The sequence below is a fragment of the Hyla sarda genome, chromosome 4, assembly GCF_029499605.1.
Source record: "Hyla sarda isolate aHylSar1 chromosome 4, aHylSar1.hap1, whole genome shotgun sequence".
NCBI lineage: Eukaryota > Metazoa > Chordata > Amphibia > Anura > Hylidae > Hyla > Hyla sarda.
This window is the reverse complement of record NC_079192.1, coordinates 31,801,270-31,826,109: the sequence shown is the minus strand read 5'-3', so window position 1 is coordinate 31,826,109 and position 24,840 is coordinate 31,801,270. Positions and strand designations below refer to the sequence as shown.

General features: G+C 44.6%; 1 protein-coding gene across 6 annotated transcripts in view; it reads left to right on the top strand.

Moving 5' to 3' along the window:
* The first annotated feature begins 630 nt into the window (after nt 1-630).
* Nucleotides 631-24,840, top strand: part of RAB3D (RAB3D, member RAS oncogene family) — a 36,450-nt gene continuing 12,240 nt past the window's right edge. The window contains exons 1-3 of one of the 6 annotated variants that reach the window (XM_056570387.1): nt 631-1,073; nt 20,522-20,754; nt 23,931-24,049. In XM_056570387.1, coding sequence (XP_056426362.1) covers nt 20,527-20,754; nt 23,931-24,049 — 347 coding nt within the window. In that variant the 5' untranslated portion in view covers nt 631-1,073; nt 20,522-20,526. Of the gene's footprint in view, nt 1,074-9,475; nt 9,515-10,205; nt 10,284-19,035; nt 19,123-20,521; nt 20,755-23,930; nt 24,050-24,840 lie in introns of those variants that run through there. The other 5 variants (XM_056570386.1, XM_056570383.1, XM_056570385.1 and 2 more) reach the window with 5 other exon arrangements.

The window sequence follows — 24,840 nt, the reverse complement described above, 5'->3', positions numbered from 1 at the left end:
CTCATACTACTACACCATGACAGGTATACACAGTACAGGTACAGTATACACATCTCCTCATACTACTATACCATGACAGGTATACACAGTACAGGTACAGTATACACATCTCCTCCTCATACTACTACTAAACTATGACAGGTATACACAGTACAGGTACAGTATACACATCTCCTCCTCATACTACTACACCATGACAGGTATACACAGTACAGGTACAGTATACACATCTCCTCATACTACTACTACACCATGACAGGTATACACAGTACAGGTACAGTATACACATCTCCTCCTCATACTACTACACCGTGACAGGTATACACAGTACAGGTACAGTATACACATCTCCTCACACTACTACACCATGACAGGTATACACAGTACAGGTACAGTATACACATCTCCTCCTCATTATATAGTATTACTTCGCAGGATCTTAGGATAATTACTTTGGAATAATTCTTGTTTGGATATAGAGGGGATAAGGAGCCGGATGCAGAATTATCAGTTTGCACGGTGTGGCGGTGTGTAGAACAGTCAGGACACAGGGATCCTAGATGTAGTAGGAGGCTGATCAGGGACAGGAAGGGCCAGCCCTGCAGGGAGAGCGGAGGCTGGGGGAGGAGGAGGAGGTGAGAGTCTGTGCTGGCAGAGAAGGAGGGAGACTGCAGGGGAAGGAGACACACCTCAGTTTGGAGAGATAGAGCTACCTGCAAATAGACAGATCCGGGAGGGAGGGCAGCAACTTGCAAGAGACAGTGCACTACAGACAGGAGCAGGGGAGTGCAAGAGACAGAGGAGTGCAAGAGACAGTGCACTACAGACAGGAGCAGGGGAGTGCAAGAGACAGAGGAGTGCAAGAGACAGTGCACTACAGACAGGAGCAGGGGAGTGCAAGAGACCGAGGAGTGCAAGAGACAGTGCACTACAGACAGGAGCAGGGGAGTGCAAGAGACAGAGGACACATTGCTGCTGCTGGACAGAGACAGGAGACCCCACTTATAGTACAAGGAAAGTGTCAGTAGAGACCAGCAAAGACCACCCTGTGCCCCTGGACCCTGCCGGACAAGGTAATAATACTGATGACCAGGTGTATACTGGGGGGCGCTGTGCGGGGTCATTGTCACTACTAACAGCTGCTGGGACGTGTCACCTTACATGTGGGTGTGTATGTACCTGGAACCATGTGTGCGTCTCCTCCGCATATCTCTTATATCAGTGTTTTCCCCAACCAGTGCGCCTCCTGCTTTTGCAAAAAATACAACTCCCAGCATGCTGGGAGTTGTAGTTTTTCAAAAGCCGGAGGCGCCCTGGTTGGGAAACACTGGCCTGTATACTAGTATTGTTATGTTCTATACTACTCACTTAGAATGTCTATGTCCCTGGCCAGATCATTGGGAGGGGGGCTATACGTCTCTTGGAGGTAGGATGGGATTGCTGTGTATATATATATATATATATATATATATATATATATATATATATATGTATCGGATGAGGGGGCAGGGACCTGACAGATGGGACAGGGTGTTGTCAGCCACCAGCCATCTCTATAGGCCAGTGTTTACCAACCAGGCTACCTCCAGCTGTTGCAAAACTACAACTCCCAGTATGCCCGGACATGCTAAGAGTTGTAGTTTTGCAACAGCTGGAGGCACCCTTGTTGGGAAAAACTGCCTTGCCACTAGGATTGTTGTCTTCTATAACACCTATAATTTATATGTCCTGGACCAGTTCATTTAAGGGGGTTATACGTCCCATGGGGGGTAGTATTTGATATATATATATATATATATATATATATATATATATATATATATACACACACATATATACACATACACACACACACACACACACACACAGATATATATATATATATATATATATATTTATATATATTGGAGAAGAGGCAGGTTGTTGTCAGCCACTAGCCATCTCTATAGACCAGTGTTTCCCAACTAGCGTGCCTCCAGCTAATGCAGAACTACATGTCCCAGCATGCCCAGCATACTAATATCTGAATGTATATGTCCAGGGCCAGGTCATTGGGAGGAGGGGTAGTATTGGATTGCTGTATATGCATTGGATGGAGGGGGCTGGAACTTGACAAATGGGGCAGGGTGTTGCCAGCCATCTCTACAGGCCAGTGTTTCCCAACCAGTGTGCCTCCAGCTGTTGCAAAACTACAGCATGCCTGGACTAGTACTATTAGCATATGTATAATCCACACCCTACTGACCATGTCAGGGATCACCAACCATTTACTGGGCTATGTTATACATATCTACTCTCCTAGAGCAGTGTTTCCCAACTGGTGTGTCTCCAGCTGTTGCAAAACTACAACTTCCAGCATGCCCGGACAGCCAACGGCTGTCCGGGCATGCTGGGAGTTGTAGTTTTGCAACAGCTGGAGACACGCTGGTTGGGAATCACTGCTATAGGCTATCCCTGCTGAGCTGTTCTAATAAGTTGCTGGACCATTGCCATATAATCTATAATCCCATTGTACTAATAGGATTGTCAGGCAGGGGGGGTAAATACAATGGAGACAGCCCCTTTATTGGTGGTCTCATTACTGCAACATGAGCAAGCACCAAGCCTCCCCCCCCTATGCAGAGCAGTGGGGTGAACCAGCCCTATTTAATATATGATACCCCCGTAAGATAGTAGCGATGCCCGACAGGTTTCCCTACATAGATTCCCAGCTGTAGGTGTGATGTGCACTACATGGCAGCATTTGTTCTTTGTTGACAACCATTGCGGAGATCCCAGTTCCCGTGTTTTATTTGCTTTGGGGTGTTGGCAGCGTAACACCCAGATTGGTCGGACACAATGCTCGGGCGGCTTAGTGATTTTCCATCTCAATCCATCTGGAGAAGAACCTGCGTCTGCCGTTAATTCAATAGAACTGGAAGGACTTTACTGCCTTGTATATAGGATTCCCATGTCTATTGAAGTCCCTGGATCCCCCCTGCTGTGTCTAAGGATAGTGCCTGGTTATAAAACCTGGTTACTGTATAATATATTAACCCAAGATCCCATGCTCCTGCTCCCCGGGGCCCGGTTTACATGGGCTCCTTTCACTTTTGGTGCAGGACTCCCCTCCCCATAGGCACTGCAATGAGTATCAGTCCCAGGATCATAGAAAGAAACTAAAAGGCAAGCTCGTGATGAAGAAGAAGAATCCAGCGTCCCCTAATAGTCCCTAAAAGCTTCATACTTTATTGCAAATACCTTAGAAAATAAAGAGGTATGCGCTTCTCAAATAAGGCAAAACAGGCTTGACGTGTTTCGGGGAGGTGTTACACCTTATTCATAAGCAGCATGATGCTTATGACTAAGGGGTAACCCCCCCAAAATGCGTCAAGACTGTCTTGTCTGAGAAGTGTATACGACCCCTGTTTTGTAATGTCAGAGGTATACACTTCTCAAGCAAGGCAAGACAGGCGTGATGCATTTCGAGGGGGTTACCCCTTAACGATAAGCAGCATGAGACTGATGACTAAGGGGTAACTCCCTGAAATGTGTCAAACCTGTCTTGTCTTGTTTGAGTAGTGTATAAGTCCCCTGTTTTGTAACATGAAATGTCAGAGGTGTATACTTCTCAAGCAAGGCAAGACAGACGTGACGCATTTCGGCATTTCGAAGCGGTTACCCCTTAATGATAAGCAGCATGAGGCTGATGACTGAAGGGTTACCCCCTGAAATGTGTCAAGCCTGCCTTGTCTGGTTTAAGAAGTGTATACGTCCCCCATTTTGTAATATCAGAGGTATACACTTCTCAAGCAAGGCAAGACAGGCATGACGCATTTCGAAGGGGTAAACCCTTAATGATAAGCAGCATGAGGCTGATGACTAAGGGGTTACCCCCTGAAATGTGTCAAGCCTGCCTTGTCTGGTTTAAGAAGTGTATACGTCCCCCATTTTGTAATATCAGAGGTATACACTTCTCAAGCAAGGCAAGACAGGCATGACGCATTTCGAAGGGGTTACCCCTTAATGATAAGCAGCATGAGGCTGATGACTAAGGGGTTACCGCCTGTAATGCATCAAGCCTGCCTTGTCTTGTTTAAGAAGTGTAAACGTCCCCCGTTCTGTAATGCCAGAGGTACACACTTCTCAAGCAAGGCAAGACAGGCATTACGCATTTCGAAGCAGTTACCCCTTAATGATAAGCAGAATGAGGCTGATGACTAAGGGATCTCCCCCTGAAATGCGTCAAGTCTGTCTTGTCTGGTTTGAGATGTGTATTCCTCCCTGTTTCTAATGCATTTGCAATCAAGTATAAAGCTTTTAGGAAATATTGGTCTTTTTATCTCATATTTGACCTTGCATCTGTGGTTTGTCCGAGCGGCTCCAGCAGATGGTATGCTGACAAATCTGAGTGTTTGGCTGAAAAGCAAACAGTTTCCAGGTTCTCCAGTCCTCGGAGAACTCACTTCTTCGTTGCCTCTTCTTGGTGTATGCCCCTGGTGCTAAAGCTTGTAGCAAGCAAGGGGCCTACTTGATATGGTCTATACCGTACCTCATAGCTAAGACCGAATCCTGACCACACTGTGTATGATCCAGAGATCCATGGAGGAGATGCTGCCATTGTTATCAAGAATGACTTTCGGTTATTTCTGAATGGCCTTAAAGGGGTACTCCACTGGAAAACATTTTTTTTTATTTAAATCAGCTGGTGCCAGAAAGTTAAACAGATTTGTTGATTACTTAAAAATCTTAATCCTTCCAGTACCTATTAGCTGCTATATGCTCCACAGGAACTTCTTGGACATGGACAGAGGTGTCAGTAGAGAGCATTGTGGTCAGATAAAAAGGAAATTCAAAAGGAAAAGAACTTCCTCTGTAGTATACAGCAGCTAATAAGTACTGGAAGGATTAAGATTTTTTAATAGAAGTAATTTACAAATCTGTTTAACTTTCTGGCACCAGTTGATATAAAAAAAATGTTTTTCAGTGGAGTACCCCTATAGGCTTGTAAAGATGTGACATCCTAGTATTACAGATGTACTAAAGATAGATACAGTGACCCCCCCGACCTACGATGGCCCCGACATACGATAATTTCAACATGCGATGGCCTCTCAGAGGCAGCATCAACATACGATGCTTTTGTATGTCGGGTCCATCGCAGACTGCTTCAGCTGACACCGGATAGCCGTTTACTGTGCCCCGTGTGGTCCGCTGACTATCACTTACCTGTCCTCGGGGCTCCGGCGCATCCTCTTCTGGATCCTCTGCATTGTCGGCGCTCTCCATTGACGTCATCACGTCGCTGCGCACGCCGTCCCGTCATCCAATAGGAGCGGCGTGCGTAACGACGTGATGGCGGCAACGGAGAGCGCGGTTGCCTGGGAAGCAGAGGCCTTGCCGGAGCGTCGGGGACACCCCGGGGATGCGGCGACAGTGATGAACGGCGACATCCCGGGCAGCAGTGACGGTCCGGAGCGGCGGGGACAGGTGAGTACAACATTCTCTAACAGTGGTCTACAACCTGCGGACCTCCAGATGTTGCAAAACTACAACACCCAGCATGCCCGGACAGCCGTTGGCTGTCCGGGCATGCTGGGTGTTGTAGTTTTGCAACATCTGGAGGTCCGCAGGTTGTAGACCACTGTCCTATACTTTACATTGCACGGATCCCTCAACATACGATGGTTTCAACAAACGATGGTCCATTTGGAACGGATTACCATCGTATGTTGAGGGACCACTGTACAGTTTGTTTCAAGAATCTCATGTCCTTCAGATGGAAGATCTTGACCATTGGTGTTTATTACTCCCAGTTCCTGCTAATGATCAGACCATAAAACTTATTAAGGGAATGTTTAGTGCCTGCCATCTGTACACTTCAGAGTGACTGAGGGGTAACAGCTATATTCTTGGGGTCTTCAAGCTAGATGCCCTTAAAGGAGATATCCAGTGGTGACTCAGTGGTGAGCAACTTATCCCCTATCCTAAGGATAGGGGATAAGTTGCACATCGCGGGGGGTCCGATCTCCTGTACTGAGCCCCGACAGCCCGCGGGAAGGGGGCGTGTCGACCTCCGCACGAGGCGGCGGCCGACACGCCCCCTCAATACAACTCTATGGCAGAGCCGAATCGCTGCCTTCGGCAATCTCCGGCTCTGCCATTGAAATGTATTGAGGGGGTGTGTCGGCCGCCGCCTCGTGCGGGGGTCGACACCCGCTATCTCGGCGGAGGGCCGGGGCCCCGTACAGAGAGATCGCAGGGGGCCCCAGCGGTTGGACCCCCCGCGATCTCAAACTTATCCCCTATCCTTAGGATAGGGGATAAGTTTTTCACCACTGGACTACCCCTTTAATATGGAAGAACATGGTAACTTGGTGGCCTAAAAATCACCAAACTCAAAGTCTGTAAATGATCTGCAGGTTAGAGAAATGTCTGGATCTACAATGCCTGTAACTAGAGATGAGCGAAAAGGTGGGCTGGAAAAGGTGGATACAGTCCTAGGAAAGAGTCTCCTAGGACTGTATCCACCTTTTCCAGTCCCCGGGAGCACCGGAAAGCTGAACTAATTTATGCAGGATAAGCCATCAACTGCCGAGCCGAGAAGTTCGTGACGAATCGAATTTACTGTAAGTTCGCTCATCTCTACCTGTAACGTTTTAGGGATGATATTTGACAATCTCAATTCCACACTCTTAAATGAAATGGAAAAAGCAACACAGGGTGCGCCCCTAGTGAGGACCGTTTGGGGGGTACGGATAAAGTAAAAACAATATAGGGTCCTTACCCTCAGGTGTACAACACCTACAGTGGCGTCTGGAAAGAAAGTAGCCGACCGCTGCCACAAGGAACTTCCCGGAATGACGTCAATCTATCCAGTAAGGGCACAATATGGAAATGAAAAAGCAGGTTCCTCTGAATGAAGGCGCTGGTCCCAAGAATAATATGATGTAGTTTATTTGCAACGCGTTTCAGTCCCGAACTGGGATCTTCATCAGGCATAATAAAGATGAAGATCCCAGTTGGGGATTGAAACGTGTTGCAAATCGACCGATTATCGGTATGGCTGATAATCACGATTTTGGGCATTATCGGTATCGGCAATTACCTTGCCGATAAGCTGATAATGCCCCGCCCCCCGCACCGCCCCGCGACCTCCCCCCCGACCCGCTGCACCGGGACCGCCCCCCCCCCCCCCGACCCACCGTGTCGCACCCCCCACCGTAGTGCTGGGCGGTATACCGGTATGGATTTTTGCCCATACCGCTATACCGGTCGGGCCCCTCCCCCACCCTCCGAGTCAATAAAAAAATAAAAAATAAACTTACCCGTGATGGGGGTGGTCCGGGCCATCCATCCTTCCTGTAGTGTCCGGCGCCATTCCGGGTGGAGGGTGAACCGGTCCGGGCTGTCCTTCTTTTCTGGGGGTCCTCTTCTCCACTCCGGGCAGGCTCCGGCCTAGTATGCTGCATAGATGCCGCTGCGCCGTGACGTCAGGTGCGTTGCTGCGCACGGGCGTCACTGCGCAGCGGCGTCTATGCTGCGCTACTAGGCCGGAGCCTGCCCGGAGTGGAGAAGAGGACCCCCAGAAAAGAAGGACAGCCCGGACCGGTTCACCCTCCACCCGGAATGCCGCCGGACACTACAGGAAGGAAGGAAGGATGGATGGCCCGGACCACCCTGACAGGTAGGGGAGAGAAGCGGGTGGTGGCGGCGGCCTATGGCACCGCAAAAGGCAGTTCATTGATTTAAAGCGCCCGCTTTAAATCAATGCTCTGCAGCGGTGTCGAGGGGTGATAAATAGCCGATAACTTATACCTTTAGTATCAGGTGAATGAGCATCTTAAGATGCATGCACCATGTCATTGTACATGCACGCTAGGCGCGATCAAGCCTGCTTGTGTTTTCCATTGAGAAAACATTGGAATTTAAAGGGGTTCTCCACCATAAGGTGATTTTAGTACATACCTGGCAGGCAGTAATGGACATGCTTAGGAAGGATCTGCACTTGTCTTGGGGCTAAATGGCTATGTTGTGAGATTACCATAACACTGTGGCTAGCTTTTTGTGAACTGGTATTTCCTGATTGAGTTTTTCTTTTTTGCCTACAAATCCCATAATTCCATTTTCCTCCCTCCCACACATCAGCCACCCCAACCATTGAAACATAAATGAGCTGCATCCATTCAAAAGACCTGTGGTTTTCAATCAGGGTGCCTACAGCTGTTGCATTAGTTGCAGATTGATCCCTCCACCCATTAAAGCAGACAGGCTCCCAGTCATCAGCTGACTAGTGATATCAGGTCTCGGCCGCATTGCAACCTGGGAAAAATCTGAGACAACAGTCATTTTGTATGCTGTTCAAAATAAATATTGGGGGGAAAGTCACAGAAGAATTGTGAGAAAACAGTCACACACAGGTACAGACACTATATTATGAACTACACTAACTTTACAGCCCCTGTAGCATAGTCAAAAAAAAAAAAAAAATCCTGGAATACCCCTTTAACATTTCCTAGCAAAGAAACACTCATTCACAAAATATAGGCGGCCACAAAGTTGGTAAGTGTTACTGACTTCCCTCTAATGTGTATGGTCACCATAAAGGCCTCCATGCACATTAGACATAGCCTGGCCATATAAACTGATTTCGGCGGGACTGACCAACCATTCATTGTGTATGAGGGTACCTTAGAGAAGTATCAGGCATGTTTGATGTTATGTGCCTGATCCTTTTGTTCTCGAAAAGATGTCACCACCAGAAGTGTCAGACAGTGGCTTTCTACACCCCCCAACTCCATTCAGAATACATGAATCGCTTATGTCCAAGCGCGCTTATGTGTTGGGAATAGGAGACATGACCGTTTGACAAACAAATATTCGGCCGACAGCTATCCAATGCGTGTGACCAGCGACTTAAAGGGGTACTCCACTGCCCCAGCGTCTGAAACATTTTGTTCTGAACGCTGGGTGCAGGCTACTGGGGTTGGGACGTCATGCGCACGCCTACTAGTGACGTCACGCCACGCCCCCTCAATGCAAGTCTATGGGAGGGGGCGTGGTAGCTGCCACGCCCCCTCCCATGGACTTGCATTGAGGGGGCGTGGTGTGACATCACCAGGGGGCGTGTGCATGACGTCCCAACCCCAGTAGCCCGCACAGACGCCACCACCTGTATATGGAGGTGATACTTACCCGAATAGGAGACATGACTGTTTGACAAACAAATATTCGGCCGACAGCTATCCAATGCGTGTGACCAGCGACTTAAAGGGGTACTCCACTGCCCCAGGGTCTGAAACATTTTGTTCTGAACGCTGGGTGCAGGCTACTGGGGTTGGGACGTCATGCGCACGCCTACTAGTGATGTCACGCCACGCCCCCTCAATGCAAGTCTATGGGAGGGGGCGTGGCAGCTGCCACGCCCCCTCCCATAGACTTGCATTGAGGGGGCATGGTGTGACATCACCAGGGGGCGTGTGCATGACGTCACGATTCCAGTAGCCCGCACAGACGCCACCACCTGTATATGGAGGTGATACTTACCCGAATAGGAGACATGACTGTTTCACAAACAAATATTCGGCCGACAACTATGCAATGCGTGTGACCAGCGACTTAAAGGGGTACTCCACTGCCCCAGGGTCTGAAACATTTTGTTCTGAACGCTGGGTGCGGGCTACTGGGGTCGTGACGTCATGCGCACGCCTACTAGTGACGTCACGCCACGCTCCCTCAATGCAAGTCTATGGGAGGGAGCGTGGCATATGCCACGCCCCCTCCCATAGACTTGCATTGAGGGGGCGTGGTGTGACATCACCAGGGGGCGTGTGCATGACGTCACGATTCCAGTAGCCCGCACAGACGCCACCACCTGTATATGGAGACACCCACGAATTTCCTCCGTATATGTGAACCCTTCTCGTTTATCCTTCTGTGCTGAATAGCGGATTGCTCCATCCCTTATCTAGATCCAGCCTGAGATCTGTTTCTTTGTCAATGACCCCATTGTTACCCGATTGAAAAACCCATAATAATAATATTTTTGTTATTGCTTCACCATAAGTTAGCCGAGGTGACCTTGTCTCACCTTGTATAAGGAGATTGGGGGGAGATTTATTAAAACCTGTGCAGAAGAAAACTTGCCCAGTTGCCCATAGCAACCAATCAGCTCGCTTCTTTCATTTTCCAGAGGCCTTGTTAAAAATGAAAGTAGTCATCTGATTGGTTGCTATGGGCAACTGGGCAACTTCTCCCCTGGACAGGTTTTAATAAATCTCCCCCATTGAGTACATAAACCATAGGTCGGTAAATTTTAGTTTAAATCCTTTAAATCAATTCTCAATAAGGCCCAGTTAGGTGCTGGAGTGTGAGACGGACCATTACAATTTACATTGACAGGCGTAGTGACTATATATATATATATATATATATATATATATATATATGGGTGCATTCACACCATATTTTTGTAATACAGTTCTCATATCAGGTTTTTGATTAAAAAAAAACTGATTCCTCAAAACCTGACTAAACTGTATCAAAACGTGTGTACAAATTTCAACCCGTATACAGTTAAAAACCGTATACGGTTTGAAAAATGGTGTCCAGTTGCATCCGTTTTTTAACATTTCACTCCTTTTTCAATAAAGTTTCACTTGTTTGATTGAAATTCCCCCCCCCAAAAAAAACTGTGCAAAGTCAAAAACCGTATGGTGAAAACTGGATGGAACCGTACGCACATACGGTTCTGTACGGTTATCATTGATTCCCATGTTTAAAAAAAAAAAAAACGTATACGGTTTAATACGTTTTTTTTTACCCGGACCAAAAAAACGTGGTAGTCTACAGTTTTGGGTACAGGAAAAAAACGGACAAAACCGTATAAGACGCAAAACAGACTAAACCGGATGATGCGTTTGACATACGGTTTATAATGTTAAGTCAATGTATACGGTTTTCTATACAGTTCCGTACGGTTTTTAACTTGAAACCCTATATGGGAACTGTATAGCAAAAACGTGGTGTGCGTGCACCCTATCATGGAATGGGATTCTGGATTATCAGGTTGTCGTGGAGCGGAACAAAGTAGAAATTCTGGCTCACCCCCTCCAGAGACTTCAGCATGGATCACGCCATGGCCCGGCGGCTAAAGTCATCTGAAGCATAAACTTGTTCTGTTCTGAATGAGATATTAAAACATCTTTATTTTGAATTTTTTTTATTAGTGATGCATTAAAACCATCAACAACAATTCTTACACATGCACAATCCAACCAAAACATTTAAAATGCTAAACTGTGCTTTTTTTTTTTTTTTTCTTTTCCCCATGAGTAAGAGCATTCAAAACCCGTCGGATTGTGCATGTACATGAATTGGCATTGATGATTTTAAAGCAATACTAATAAAAATGAAATTGTAGTATTACAAGACGCACTGGAGAAGATAGTTTACAGTGGTGGAATGGAAGCAGTTACTGGATTTTAGCTTGTGCAATTGATTTTGGGATAGCAGATGGAGTGTTATGTATCCAGGCTGATTGATGGACCATCTTGGTGACTGATGGCTTTCCTCTATCCTCCAGGGACCCCCCCTCACTTGCCCCCTATTGACTGGACTCATTGTTTTTTTAAGGATTTTATTAACTTTCCATTGATTTGATGGAAGGGACAGAGTACAGGAGAGCGTCTAGTCTTCAGGGTGTGCATCCTCTGAAGAGCTTTCCGAAAATCCAATTCACCCTATGTCCATAGAATACTTATCAACATGTTTAATCGCCAAAATCAGGAAATTCAAGTCCTACGACAAGGAATGCCCTAAAAAAAAGCCAGGAACATTCTTAAGGGACCACCGTTTTACCACCGTCTTGCTTGGGAGCTTTATTGCCCCTGTGGAAGAAGGAAAATGACTTCAGGGACCAGGGCAGTTCTCACATTTTTACCCCTGTCCTCCCCCTTATCTGTAACGTCTGCAGCTTCTGGGTGGAGTTCTTATTTAAGCCAAAACTGGGTTATGTGTCACCTGAGTACACAGTAGATCTACATGTGGCCGGACAAGTTAGATAGTGTCAGCCGAATGCATAGCCTTAGTCATAGTCTTTTCATTAAAATACCATTTGTAGTTTTAGTCGTATTTTAGTCTAAAATGTAATGAATGTAGTGAAAGTGTATTGATGTGTTTAAATTAGATGGCGCCATGTGGTTTGGGGGCAATGAGAGCCGCGCACCTGTCATTTTTATACTTTAGATGAAAGCATTGATCACGGCATCTAAAGGGTTAATTGTGTCGAATCCCCCATCGAATTCCCCGCATATGAAGCGAGTGTCCATAACTAAGCTGGAGCTATCGCTATTCAACCACCCCCTACACCACCTGCCCCCATATTACCGCAATACCCACTGGAAAAAGCTAGAACACACCCTAAGGGTACGTTCACACGCGCAGATTTTTAGCAGGTTTTCTGCTGCGTATTTTCCGCAGCGGAAAACCTGCTATTTAAACTTTTTTTAATTTAATTAATTGATTTATGAAAAAAAAAGTGTGTGTGTGGGGGGGGGGGGGGGGGGGGGGGGGTCTCCCTTAATTTCCTAAACCAATGTGGCATATACTTTGGTAGTTGCCAGCCTAAATAATGGCAACTTTCTACCTCCCCAAACCTGGAGCTCCATCTTTAGGGTACGTTCACACGCACGGGTTTTCTGCTGCGTATTTGAAAGTGGGCGGGCTCTTCTCGGCTGTCCGCAGCAGATTTTCCGCGGCGGAATTTACGCTGCGGAAAATCCGCCACAGTCCCTACTGACTCCAATGGGGCTTGCGGCGGATTTTCTGCAGTATACATTCCGCCGCGGAAAATCTGCTGCGGACAGCCGAGAAGAGCCCGCCCACTTTCAAATACGCAGTGGAAAACCCGTGTGTGTGAACGTACCCTAAAGATGGAGCTCCAAGTTTGGGGAGGTAGAAAGTTGCCATTATTCAGGCTGGCAACTACCAAAGTATATGCCACATTGGTTTAGGAAATTAAGGGAGACCCCCCCCACACACACACTTTTTTTTCATAAATTAAATTAAAACATAAAAAAAAAGTTAAATGTGTAAAAAAAAAAAAAAATTATATTACATTTTTTTAATTTTTTTTATTTATTTAAATTTTTATTTTTATGATATAAATATATATATAATAAAAATAAATAAATACAAATTTAAATTAATTAAAATGTAAAAGTAAATATATATATATATATATATATATAAAAATAATAAATAAGAAAGATAAATAAAAAAATGTCAAAAATATATATATATATGTGTAAACTGTGTATATATATATATATATATATATATATATATATATATATATATATATACAAACACACTGTGTGTGTGTGTATATATATATATATATATATAAAATTAAAAAATATATATATATTAAAATTATAATTAAAACATACTAGCAAAGGAGGCGGACAGTTATGTCTCTTTATCCCCCCCCCCCCCCATATGCATGCACGCTCTGGCTTGGCCAAGCATGCATGTACAGTACTTTGAATAAGGTAGAGGGGGGAAAGCCGATGCCAGACACCTCTGCATTTCCCGACCAGCGTGTCTCCAGCTCTTGCAGAACTACAACTCCCAGCATGCTAATCTTCTTCTTGCTATACTGGCCTCTGTTGTCAGACGCCTCCTGTTCCCTGAGAGGAAATGATCCTGAACCCCATCATGGTATTGCTGTATTTGCAGTACTGTCATATAACAATGATCATCTGCTCAGCAGTATCTTGCAGCAGGAAGCACTTCTTGCACCTAAAGTCCTTTCAGTGCATTTTTCTTAGGTATTTCGGTAATTATACGTCATTACATGGTTGTCCGCCCACATAATCACTGCCGTCTTGTAGTCTGCCGGACCAGGTATAATGTGGGTGAATTCACAAACATTCAGTCGTGTGACTTAAAATCAGATTCATTTATTTGCTTCTATGGCGAGCACGTGGGTTTCTCCTTTAGGCCATATTCACACGCACGGAATTCTGCCGAAAAATTCCGCCGTAATTTAAAGCCCATTATGTTCAATGGGATTCCGCTGCCCCATTCACACAGCACATTCTGCTAAATTTACTCTGGGGAGGAAAAATATTTTTTTAAATGAACTGGTGCCAAAAAGTTAAACAGATTTGTAAATTACTTCTATAAATAAATCTTAATCCTTCCAGTAATTTTTAGCAGCTGTATGCTACAGAGGAAATTCTTTTCTTTTTGAATTTCTTTTTTGTGTTGTCCACAGTGCTCTCTGCTGACACCTGATGCCCGTATCAGGAACTGTCCAGAGCAGGAGAAAATCCCCATTGCAAACCTCTGCTGCTCTGGACAGTTCCTGACACGAACAGAGGTGTCAGCAGAGAGCACTGTGGAAAACACAAAAAAGAAATTCAAAAAGAAAAGAATTTCCTCTGTAGCATACAGCTGCTAAAAAGTCCTGGAAGGGTAAAGAATGTTTACTAAAAGTTATTTACAAATCGGTTTATCTTTCTGGCACAAGTTGATTAAAAAAAAAAAAAGTTTCCCCCCGGAGTACCCCTTTAAATTTAATAACGAAATCCCGTTGGACTCAGTGGGGCTTTGAATTTCGGCATTATTCTGTGTTTTAAGCACACAGTAAGCCTATATTCACACGGCAGGATTTCCGCACATCCGCACCAATTCTGCATCCGCATTCATTTGGGTGGCTTGTAGCTTGTGGGGAATTCGAGCGGAATTGGTGTAAATTCGGCGCGGAATCTGCATGCTATAATTCTGAAGTGTGAATGGGAGTGCGGAATTGCATTGAAGTCTATTGGGCTTTAATTTGATGCAGAAACCGCTTGCAGAAATTCTGCCGTGTGAATATACCCTTAATCCCGCCGGAATTCAGTAAAAATTCCGCTGCAAGCTCTGCAGAACGGAGTTTTTAAGGGGAATTGCGTAATTCCGCCGTGTAAACGTAGCCTTAAAGGGGTATTCCAGGATAAAAACCTTTTTTAATATCGACTGGCTCCAGAAAGTTAAACAGATTTGTAAATTACTTCTATTAAAAAAATCTTAATCCTTCCAATAATTATCAGCTGCTGAAGTTGAGTTGTTTGTTTTCTGTCTGGCAACAGTGCTCTCTGCTGACATCTCTGCTTGTTTCGGGAACTGCACAGAGTAGAAGAAGTTTGCTATGGGGATTTGCTTCTACTCTGGACAGTTCCTGAGACACGTGTCATCAGAGAGCAGTTAGACAGAAAAGAACAACTCAACTTCAGCAGCTCATAAGTATAAGTACTGAAAGGATTAAGATTTTTTAATAGAAGTAATTTATAAATTTGTTTAACTTTCTGGAGCCAGTTGAGATATATATATATATATATATATATATATATATATATATATATATATATATATATATATATATCAAGTTTTTATCCTGGATAACCTCTTTAAAGAGGAATGGCATATTTGCCATTTGTGCAACAAATCTGCCCCTTGTGAATTCTTCCATACACTGAGGAATGAAGGAAAGCCAAACCTGGAGCGTGGTGTGGTGGTGGTAGTAGTAGTAGTGGTGGTAGTAGTAGTACCTGGATCTAACTACGCCTATATCTCATGATAAATCTTGTGAAGAATCTCTACAAAGTCCAGGTACATGAGGTCTGAATTAGTGCAGGAAGGTCTTCCTGTCTGGGACACCTACAGATTGCAAAAAGTGGCCTATGCCATTGTTGACCGTAATGGAGACGTTTGGGGGAGCATTGTTCAGTCAACTGAATGGGAAAAAAAATCCTATTTATTTCAGGGAAGAGTGACTGCATGTATTTAAAGGGGTACTCTGGTAGAAAACTTTTTTTTTTTTTTTTTTTTTTTTTTTAATAAACTGGTGCCAGAAAGTTAAACAGATTCATAAATTACTTCTATTAAAAAATCTTAATCCTTCCAGTACTTATTAGCTGCTGAATACTACATAGGAAATTATTTTCTTTTTGGAACACAGAGCTCTCTGCTGACATTACGAGCACAGTTCTCTCTGCTGACATCTCTGTCCCTTTTTAGGAACTGTCCAGAGCAGTATATGTTTGCTTTGGGGATTTTCTCCTACTCTGGACAGTTCTTAAAATGGACAGAGATGTCAGCAGAGAGCACTGTGCTCGTGATGTCAGCAGAGAGCTTTGTGTTCCAAAAAGAAAAGAATTTCCTCTGTAGTATTCAGCAGCTAATAAGTACTGGAAGGATTAAGATATTTTAATAGAAGTAATTTACAAATCTGTTTAACTTTCTGGCACCAGTTGATTTAAAACATTTTTTTTCCACCGGAGTACCCCTTTAAGACAGTATTTCCCAACCAAAATGCCTCCAGCTGTTGCAAAACTACAACTCCCAGCATGCCCAGACAGCCGAAGGCTGTCTGGGCATGCTGGGAGTTGTAGTTTTTCAACAGTTGGAGGCACTATGGTGGGGAAACACTGATGTAAGGGCTAGTTCTCACTAAGGGAATACTGTCGGAATCTGAAATTCTGCCTTGAATCAGACTCCCATTGATTTTAATGGAACTTCAAATAAAATCCCCAGAAGTCATTGGGACTTTGTATTTCCTTCCAAATAAGGGCCAGTTCCACTTCATTTCTGCTTCAATTTAGGTTTTCTTCAGGAAATCGGAACCTTCGCCACCGAAATCCGAAAGCGCTAGGACCGCACCGCATGGACCTGCACCGTCGCCATTGACGGCATAGCAGTATGTGCATAATACCCATTTACACCAACGTTAGGTTCGTGCAGCAGAATCTACTAGCCGAATTCCATGCAAAGATTCCATAGTGTGAGCGTACCCTAAAAAAAGCCAACTTTCTAGCCAGGAATGTAATCTGTAGGGGTCTCAATGGCTGAACCTTATGATATGTAAACAATGGCCGGGCCTTCTCCCATGCAAGATTGACCCAAATGATCTTAGAGGCAGAGTTTTTTTGGGGAACATTTTTGTGCTGTAAAACAGCGTAAAAACAGCAGTTCATATTTTTGATTGGGTTCTATGAAATCAAATTGGATCTCGGTGCACATTATGGCTGTAATTCTTAGGGCCATAACATTAAGTGTCTCAAATTTTGCATGTATTATGCGATGTAAACTTCCCAAAAATGTCCCATCTGGAAACAGTGGCTGTAGCTCAATAAAGTATGTAAATATTAACAAAATACATCTGGGGAGAAAAAGGACCAAAAAGAGAAAAAAAAGAAAGCTGAAAGATTTTCTTTTAAGGTATGGTCCCATGTAGCGCTTATGCAGCGTATTTTACGATGCGCAGCAGGAAATATGTGTAAGACTCACGGCAGTAGGCTGTAGCACTCAGGGTAGTAGTGGATCCGCTGGACCTGTGTGGTACATGACACGGGCCGTGCCTGGGAGCGGAGTCTAATGTTTTCACCAGAGCCCGCTTGCAAAGCGGGATGGATTTGCTGTGGCAGACGGCACCCATGTCGCTACCCCTGGCACGACTCGACCACACAGGCAGATGAGGAGATTTGAGGCACTGAAGGGATACGGCAACTCGTGGTCTAGATAGCAGAAGGTCAGGGCAGGAGGCACAGGTGCGAAGTCAGGAAAGTAGCAGGAGGCCAATAGGCAGGCAGCACGGGAGCAAGGTCAGGTCACGGAACTGAGGGGTCAGGAACTGGCAAAGCAAGACACTGAATAGCTTTCACTAGGGCACAATGGCAAACAAAGATCCGGCAGGGGTTAGTAGGAGGTGCACATACTTATAGAAAAGATGCAGGTGAATGTCATAATTAGGGGCTCACTGGCCCTTTTAAATGTGAGAGCTCTGTGAGGGTGCTGTGAGAGGACGGAAGGGACAGCAGAGAGCAGAGGTGAGTGACGGGCTTGGATTCGCATGTGGGCGCGTCTCGCGATGTGATTCCCGGCCCCGCCAGCAGAGGAGGGAAGGGAAGCGCTCACAGTCAGCACGTCTGGCCGGAGCGCTGGATATAACCATATGCTGCATATCCTCCGATGAGCATACACACAGGGCTACCCTGCGGCAGCCCTGTGTGTTCAGTAAAGTTTGGAGGCAGGGCCGTGCACCAATGTGACTCTGACCTGTGCCTACAAACCCCACTGAACACGCAGAGCGCCGGGTAGCCCTGTCTGTATGCTTATCGGTGAATACGCAGCTGTGTGGCAGATTTTGCACTGCATATAATACGCTGCATACGTGGGACCGTACCCTTAGGGTAGGGTAACAAGTGCCGTACTTTGCTACGTATTTGCTGCTGTGTATTTTCCTATCCATTTGAAGGCAATGAGTAGCATAAGCAGCTGCAGAAAATACGCAGTAAAATACAACATGTCTGACCCTTAGATAGAAAAATGACTGCAAGATGCTTTGTGCACGTGGCCAGGAAAAAGTAGAGAAACAGAGCTGTGCCAAACCATGAATTGTAGATTAAGGCCCCTCATTTACAACACGTTTGGGGCCTGTAAATAAGATCTGAAGCCCCCCTAAATTAGGCTAGAGTCACACAACATTAGTGCTCCATAACCATCAGCATCCTGCTGAAAACAGAATGCCGATATATTAGGGTTTTGGGGTGTCCACCTATATCCCTGTAGTCTATTACCCATGTTACCACTTTGCTCTCAGCAGGCGATTCAAAGCCTCCACTTTCGGGATCTGGGGTACATATCTGCGGCAGGGCCTCCACCCAACATTACAACCGGGGTATGGATGTGGGGTCACAATGTGAACATCTTGGAGAAAACAAAAAGACTGACACAAAGCTAACTTGAAACTAATTTTGTTCTGCATAATAGAAAACAACCATGCCTAACGTAACAAACAGTAAAGTGTAGTATAGCACAAAATCAGACAAGTGCAATGTTTATGTAGGTCTCACCCAACTACAGGCACATCTGCGGCCCACCCTAATCTTAGCCCTAGCGGTCGTTAGGTACCTTCAGTTGGTGCACTTGGATGGGGCCCATACAAAATCCTGCTCCACAGTGTTACTTGAAGTAGGCTGAAACTCTCAAAATGTCCAAAGATGGATCTCAAGGTGTTTTACCAGTATGTTGAGGGTGCCCTGTCGTGGGACAGGCAAGAAGGGTTTCCCGCTTACCCTTACACAGGCTGTAAATCAGGTCAGTCCAGCTTCATGTTTTCATCACTTTCAGACTTTCCGGGATCTTGTTCAATCTGCAGCAGACCCCGCTTTTCAGTCCGCTTAAAAGGTGCTTATGTCCCGAACGGAGTCACTAGGTGACTTTATTCAGCCATAGAAAGCAATGGGGTCCGCTGCACCCATTCACAATGTACGTCTGCATCCTGTTTTAGGCGGGATGCCGACATATGATTAAGGGGTGCACTAACTTAGTATGAACCTAGCCTTAGGGCTGGGTTCACATCACGTTTTTGCCATACTGTTTTCAATCCGTTTTTCGAAAGAAAACCGTATGGCAAAAAAACGGATGGAACAGTATGGAAAAAAGTAAACCGTATGTGTTTTTAAACAGTATACTGTTTTTAAAAGTGCATACAGTTCCATCAGTTTTTATAGAAAAAAAATCCATACGTTTTTGAAAATTTTGTCCATTTTTAATGGGAGGGGTCTTGGGTGGGGACTTTAGGATTCAAATGCGCATGTGCAAAGTAAAAACGTATACGTTTTTCCCGTATGGAACCGTATACATGTGCGTTTCCCATTGACGTCCATGTTAAAAAAAACGTATGCGGTTGCAGTCATAAATGTGGTCAACCACGGTTTTGACTCCGGTTTAAAAACCGTACTGCAACCGCATACGTTTTTTTAACATGGACGTCAATGGGAAACGCACGTGTATACGGTTCCATACGGGAAAAACGTATACGTTTTTACTTTGCACATGCGTATTTGAATCCTAAAGTCCCCACCCAAGACCCTTCCCATTAAAAATGGACAAAATTTTAAAAAACGTATGGGTTTTTTTTCTATAAAAACTGACGGAACTGTATGCACTTTTAAAAACAGTATACTGTTTAAAAACACATACGGTTTACTTTTTTCCCACACTGTTCCATCCGTTTTTTTGCCATACGGTTTTCTTTAGAAAAACGGATTGAAAACAGTATGGCAAAAACGTAGTGTGAACCAGCCTTAGAGATAAGAACAAGTCTGCTTTGCTCTTAGGCTGGGTTCACACTACGTTTTGTCCCATACGGGAGCGCATACGGCAGGAGGGAGCTAAAACCTCGCGCTCCCGTATGTCACCGTATGCGCTCCCGTATGCCATTCACTTCAATGAGCCGACCGGAGTGAAACGTTCGGTCCGGTCGGCTCATTTTTGCGCCGTATGCGCTTTTACAACCGGACCTAAAACCGTGGTCAACCGTGGGACAAAACGTAGTGTGAACCCACCCTTAGAAATGGTGCAACTCTTGACTGTAAGCTGTGTGTTAATATTATTATAATTCAAACAACCTTCAATACCAAACGTGGACAAGAAATGGCGCTGTTTTTGTCAATAAACCAAAGTGTTTTTAATACAGTAAACCTTATCTCAGGACAGATGGCATCTGCCAATGACACCCGCCAGCCTCAGAAAGATGCCGCGGACCAGAACTTCGATTACATGTTCAAGCTCCTGATCATCGGGAACAGCAGTGTGGGCAAAACCTCCTTCCTGTTCCGCTACGCCGATGACTCCTTCACCTCCGCCTTTGTCAGCACCGTGGGAATAGACTTTAAAGTGAAGACGGTTTACAGGAATGAGAAGAGGGTAAAACTGCAAATCTGGGTAAGAAATTCAAGATTATTCTTTCTATGGAATGTTTGAATGTGAAAGACCGGGAGTCTTCATTTAGCTCCCAGTTAGGAAGTTTATCGCAATGACAGATGCGTAAAAAGTTGCAGCTTTTTTGAGGCTGCAGTTTTGTGGTGCAATTTTAAAGCCAAAACCAGGCGTGGATGAGGATGAATCAGATAAACTAAAAAACAAATTCTACTTTTTTTTCCTTTTTTTTTTTTTTTTTTTAATCCATTACTTGCCAGTAGAGATGAGCGAGCTTAGAGTAAGTTCGATTCGTCACGAACTTCTCGGCTCGGCAGTTGATGTCTTTTCCTGCATAAATTAGTTCAGCTTTAAGGTGCTCCGGTGGCTGGAAAAGGTGGATACAGTCCTAGGAGACTCTTTCCTAGGACTGTATCCACCTTTTCCAGCCCACCGGAGCACCTGAAGGCTGAACTAATTTATGCAGGAAAAGTCATCAACTGCCGAGCCGAGAAGTTTGTGACGAATCGAATTTACTGCAAGTTCGCTCATCTCTACTTGCCAGGATTGGATTTGGAAAAAAAAAGTAGAAGCAGCTTCTGTTCTTTATTTTATCTAATTAATCCTGATCCACGTCTGGTTTGGGCTTAAAAACTGCATGCAAATTATCTCCTATCCAAAGGGTAGGGGGATAAGAGTTTGATCGTGATGGATTCCAGCACAGGTCCCGGCTTTCTGAGCAGAGCACATACTGGGGGCGGCACACGCTCCATTCATTTCTATGTAAGTGCCGGAGAATACAGCACTCAGGCATCTTTAAAGGGGTACTACGCCCCTAGACATCTTATCCCCTATCCAAGGGACCACCCCCTCCCGATCTCGGCTGCAGCATCCCAGACATCCAGTGCACTGAGCGGACTTCGCTCCCTGTCGGATGACTTCCGTGAAGTCACGGCCGCACCCCTTCAATGCAAGTCTATGGGAGGGGGCGTGACAGCCGTCACGCCCCCTCCCATAGACTTGCATTGAGGGGGTGGGACATCATGAGGGGGCGGGCTATGACACCACGAGCTCCCGGCTCTAGTGTTCGGAACAGTTTAAGTGCCGGAGTACCCCTTTAAGTGTTTAGTTAAAGGGGTATTCCAGGCCAAAAATTATTTTAGATATATCAACTGGCTCCGGAAAGTTAATACAGATTTGTAAATTACTTCTATTAAAAGATCTTAATCCTTCCAATAGTTATTAGCTTCTGAAGTTTTTTGTCTAACTGCTCAATGATGATGTCACGTCCCGGGAGCTGTGCATGATGGGAGAATATCCCCATAGGAGCTGCACAGCTCCTGGGACGTGAGTCATCAGAGAGCAGTTAGACAGAAAACAACTCAACTTCAGAAGCTAATAACTATTGGAAGGATTAAGATTTTTTAATAGAAGTAATTTACAAATCTGTTTAACTTTCCGGAGCCAGTTGATATATAAAAAAAAGTTTTGGCCTGGAATACCCCTTTAAGGGGGGATATGATCAATGTATATAAGTATATAAATTGCCCATACAAAAGATATGGGAAAAAACTGTTCCAGGTTAAACCCCCTCAAAGGACAAGGGGCACTCCCTCCGTCAAGGGGCGACACGCCTTCTTTACCATAAGGACTGTGAATTTATGGAACAGTCTACCTCAGGAACTGGACACAGCAGGGTCATTTGAAAGCTTCAAAACAGGGTTCGATACATTCCTAGAACAATATAACATTAATGCTTATGCAGAAATATAAAATAACATCCCTTCCCCTTCATCCAACCATATCCCTTCCCTTCAATTCCTTGGTTGAACTTGATGGACTTATGTCTTTTTTAAACCATAATAACTAATGTAAAGATGTAACTCTGTAATATGGGCTCATTTTTGAATATATTGTGCATATGTATGTTGTTTATTATTATTGTAATGTTTTATAATTTTAAATATAAAGAGATCTACATGATGTAACTCAGGATCAGTACAGGATAAGTAATGTAATGTATGTACACAGTGACCTCACCAGCAGAATAGTGAGTACAGCTCTGGAGTATAATACAGGATATAACTCAGGATCAGTACAGGATTAGTAATGTAGTATGTACACAGTGACCTCACCAGCAGAATAGTGAGTACAGCTCTGGGATATAACTCAGGATCAGTACAGGATAAGTAATGTAATGTATGTACACAGTGACCTCACCAGCTGAATAGTGAGTACAGCTCTGGGATATAACTCAGGATCAGTACAGGATAAGTAATGTAATGTATGTACACAGTGACCTCACCAGCAGAATAGTGAGTACAGCTCTGGAGTATAATACAGGATATAACTCAGGATCAGTACAGGATAAGTAATGTAATGTATGTACACAGTGACCTCACCAGCAGAATAGTGAGTACAGCTCTGGAGTATAATACAGGATATAACTCAGGATCAGTACAGGATAAGTAATGTAATGTATGTACACAGTGACCTCACCAGCAGAATAGTGAGTACAGCTCTGGAGTATAATACAGGATATAACTCAGGATCAGTACAGGATAAGTAATGTAATGTATGTACACAGTGACCTCACCAGCAGAATAGTGAGTACAGCTCTGGAGTATAATACAGGATATAACTCAGGATCAGTACAGGATAAGTAATGTAATGTATGTACACAGTGACCTCACCAGCAGAATAGTGAGTACAGCTCTGGAGTATAATACAGGATATAACTCAGGATCAGTACAGGATAAGTAATGTAATGTATGTACACAATTACCCCACCAGCAGAATAGCGAGTACAGCTCTGGAGTGACTCATATGTAGTTTAATAAATCAATATATAACGTGTAGAATATACAACTGAAGGTACTGCAATGTGATGTAAACGTGTGTAATTGTAGAGATGGAAGCATACTGTATATGTTGTAACATAAAGGGATGTCTGTCACAAGATGTGTTTCCTTAGCGCTACTGTATGGTAGGTCAGATCAGAAAGGATCACTGTAATCTTTGAGCCTATTGTCAAGTCCCCAAGAGTGCATTGGAGATTGAAGAATGTGTATATATGAGACACATGGTATCTGTAAGGACAGTACAGAGTGTTTCCTTGGAGTTAGAGCCCATTATTACAAGGCGTTCTCCTAGTTCTAGATTTGACCTTCTTCTGCTGATCACACTTTGTGTTATCTTTGCAGGACACAGCTGGACAGGAGAGATACCGCACTATCACCACTGCCTATTATAGAGGAGCCATGGGATTCCTTCTCATGTATGACATCTCAAACGTGGACTCATTCAATGCTGTGCAGGACTGGTGAGCAAATAACTTCACTGTTGGGACTGTGCAATATATGACCGGGGACGATGGAAGGGATAGAGAACAGGACCCCTCTAGATATCATTATAAGTGCAAAGGGGAAAAACATTATATATGGTGTCATCTGATTACACATAGGCAGTAAAATCAAGAGAGTGACTTATAGTGTCTATTCATTACTTAAACCATTTTAGATTGTACTGAACCCAAGATTGCGTTAAGTTGGCCATACATATAAGATAGATGTCAGCCAATATTCGATTAGCTCTCCCTCCCAACCTTCCCATAAAAAAAAACATGCTAGGTTCGGCCCCTTGTACATGTTTGTCAATTGGGGTCAGGTTCCCATCTAAGATGGAGACCTTACCAGAAAATGATTGGTTTAAAAAGCTACTGAAAGAGCTGAACTGAAAGTGGTGACATGGGGGTGCTAGGAATACCTGATCCCTTTGTGACGCCAGGGCACAGTTATCCTATACACAGTCCAAGGTTGGAGACAGCTTCTCCTGGGCCAGACACAGGGAGTAAAGAAACACACCGATGTCGGGTTACGGATAATTGCCTTTTACTGAGCAGGGTCCAGATGGTATTACACGCCAACAGTATGGTGCAGAGTGGAGAGGATGTTGTGTAACCCCTTGGGAGCCTGTTGCCTTGCTGGGACTTATGGTGCTTTTCACCCACTGAATTAATACTTACTAGATATAAGGCCGCTAGGGTTCTGACAAGGTCCTGTGACTTTCTCCGCCAGGGCTTAAATTTTCCTCTGTGTCCCCTTGCAAAATGGC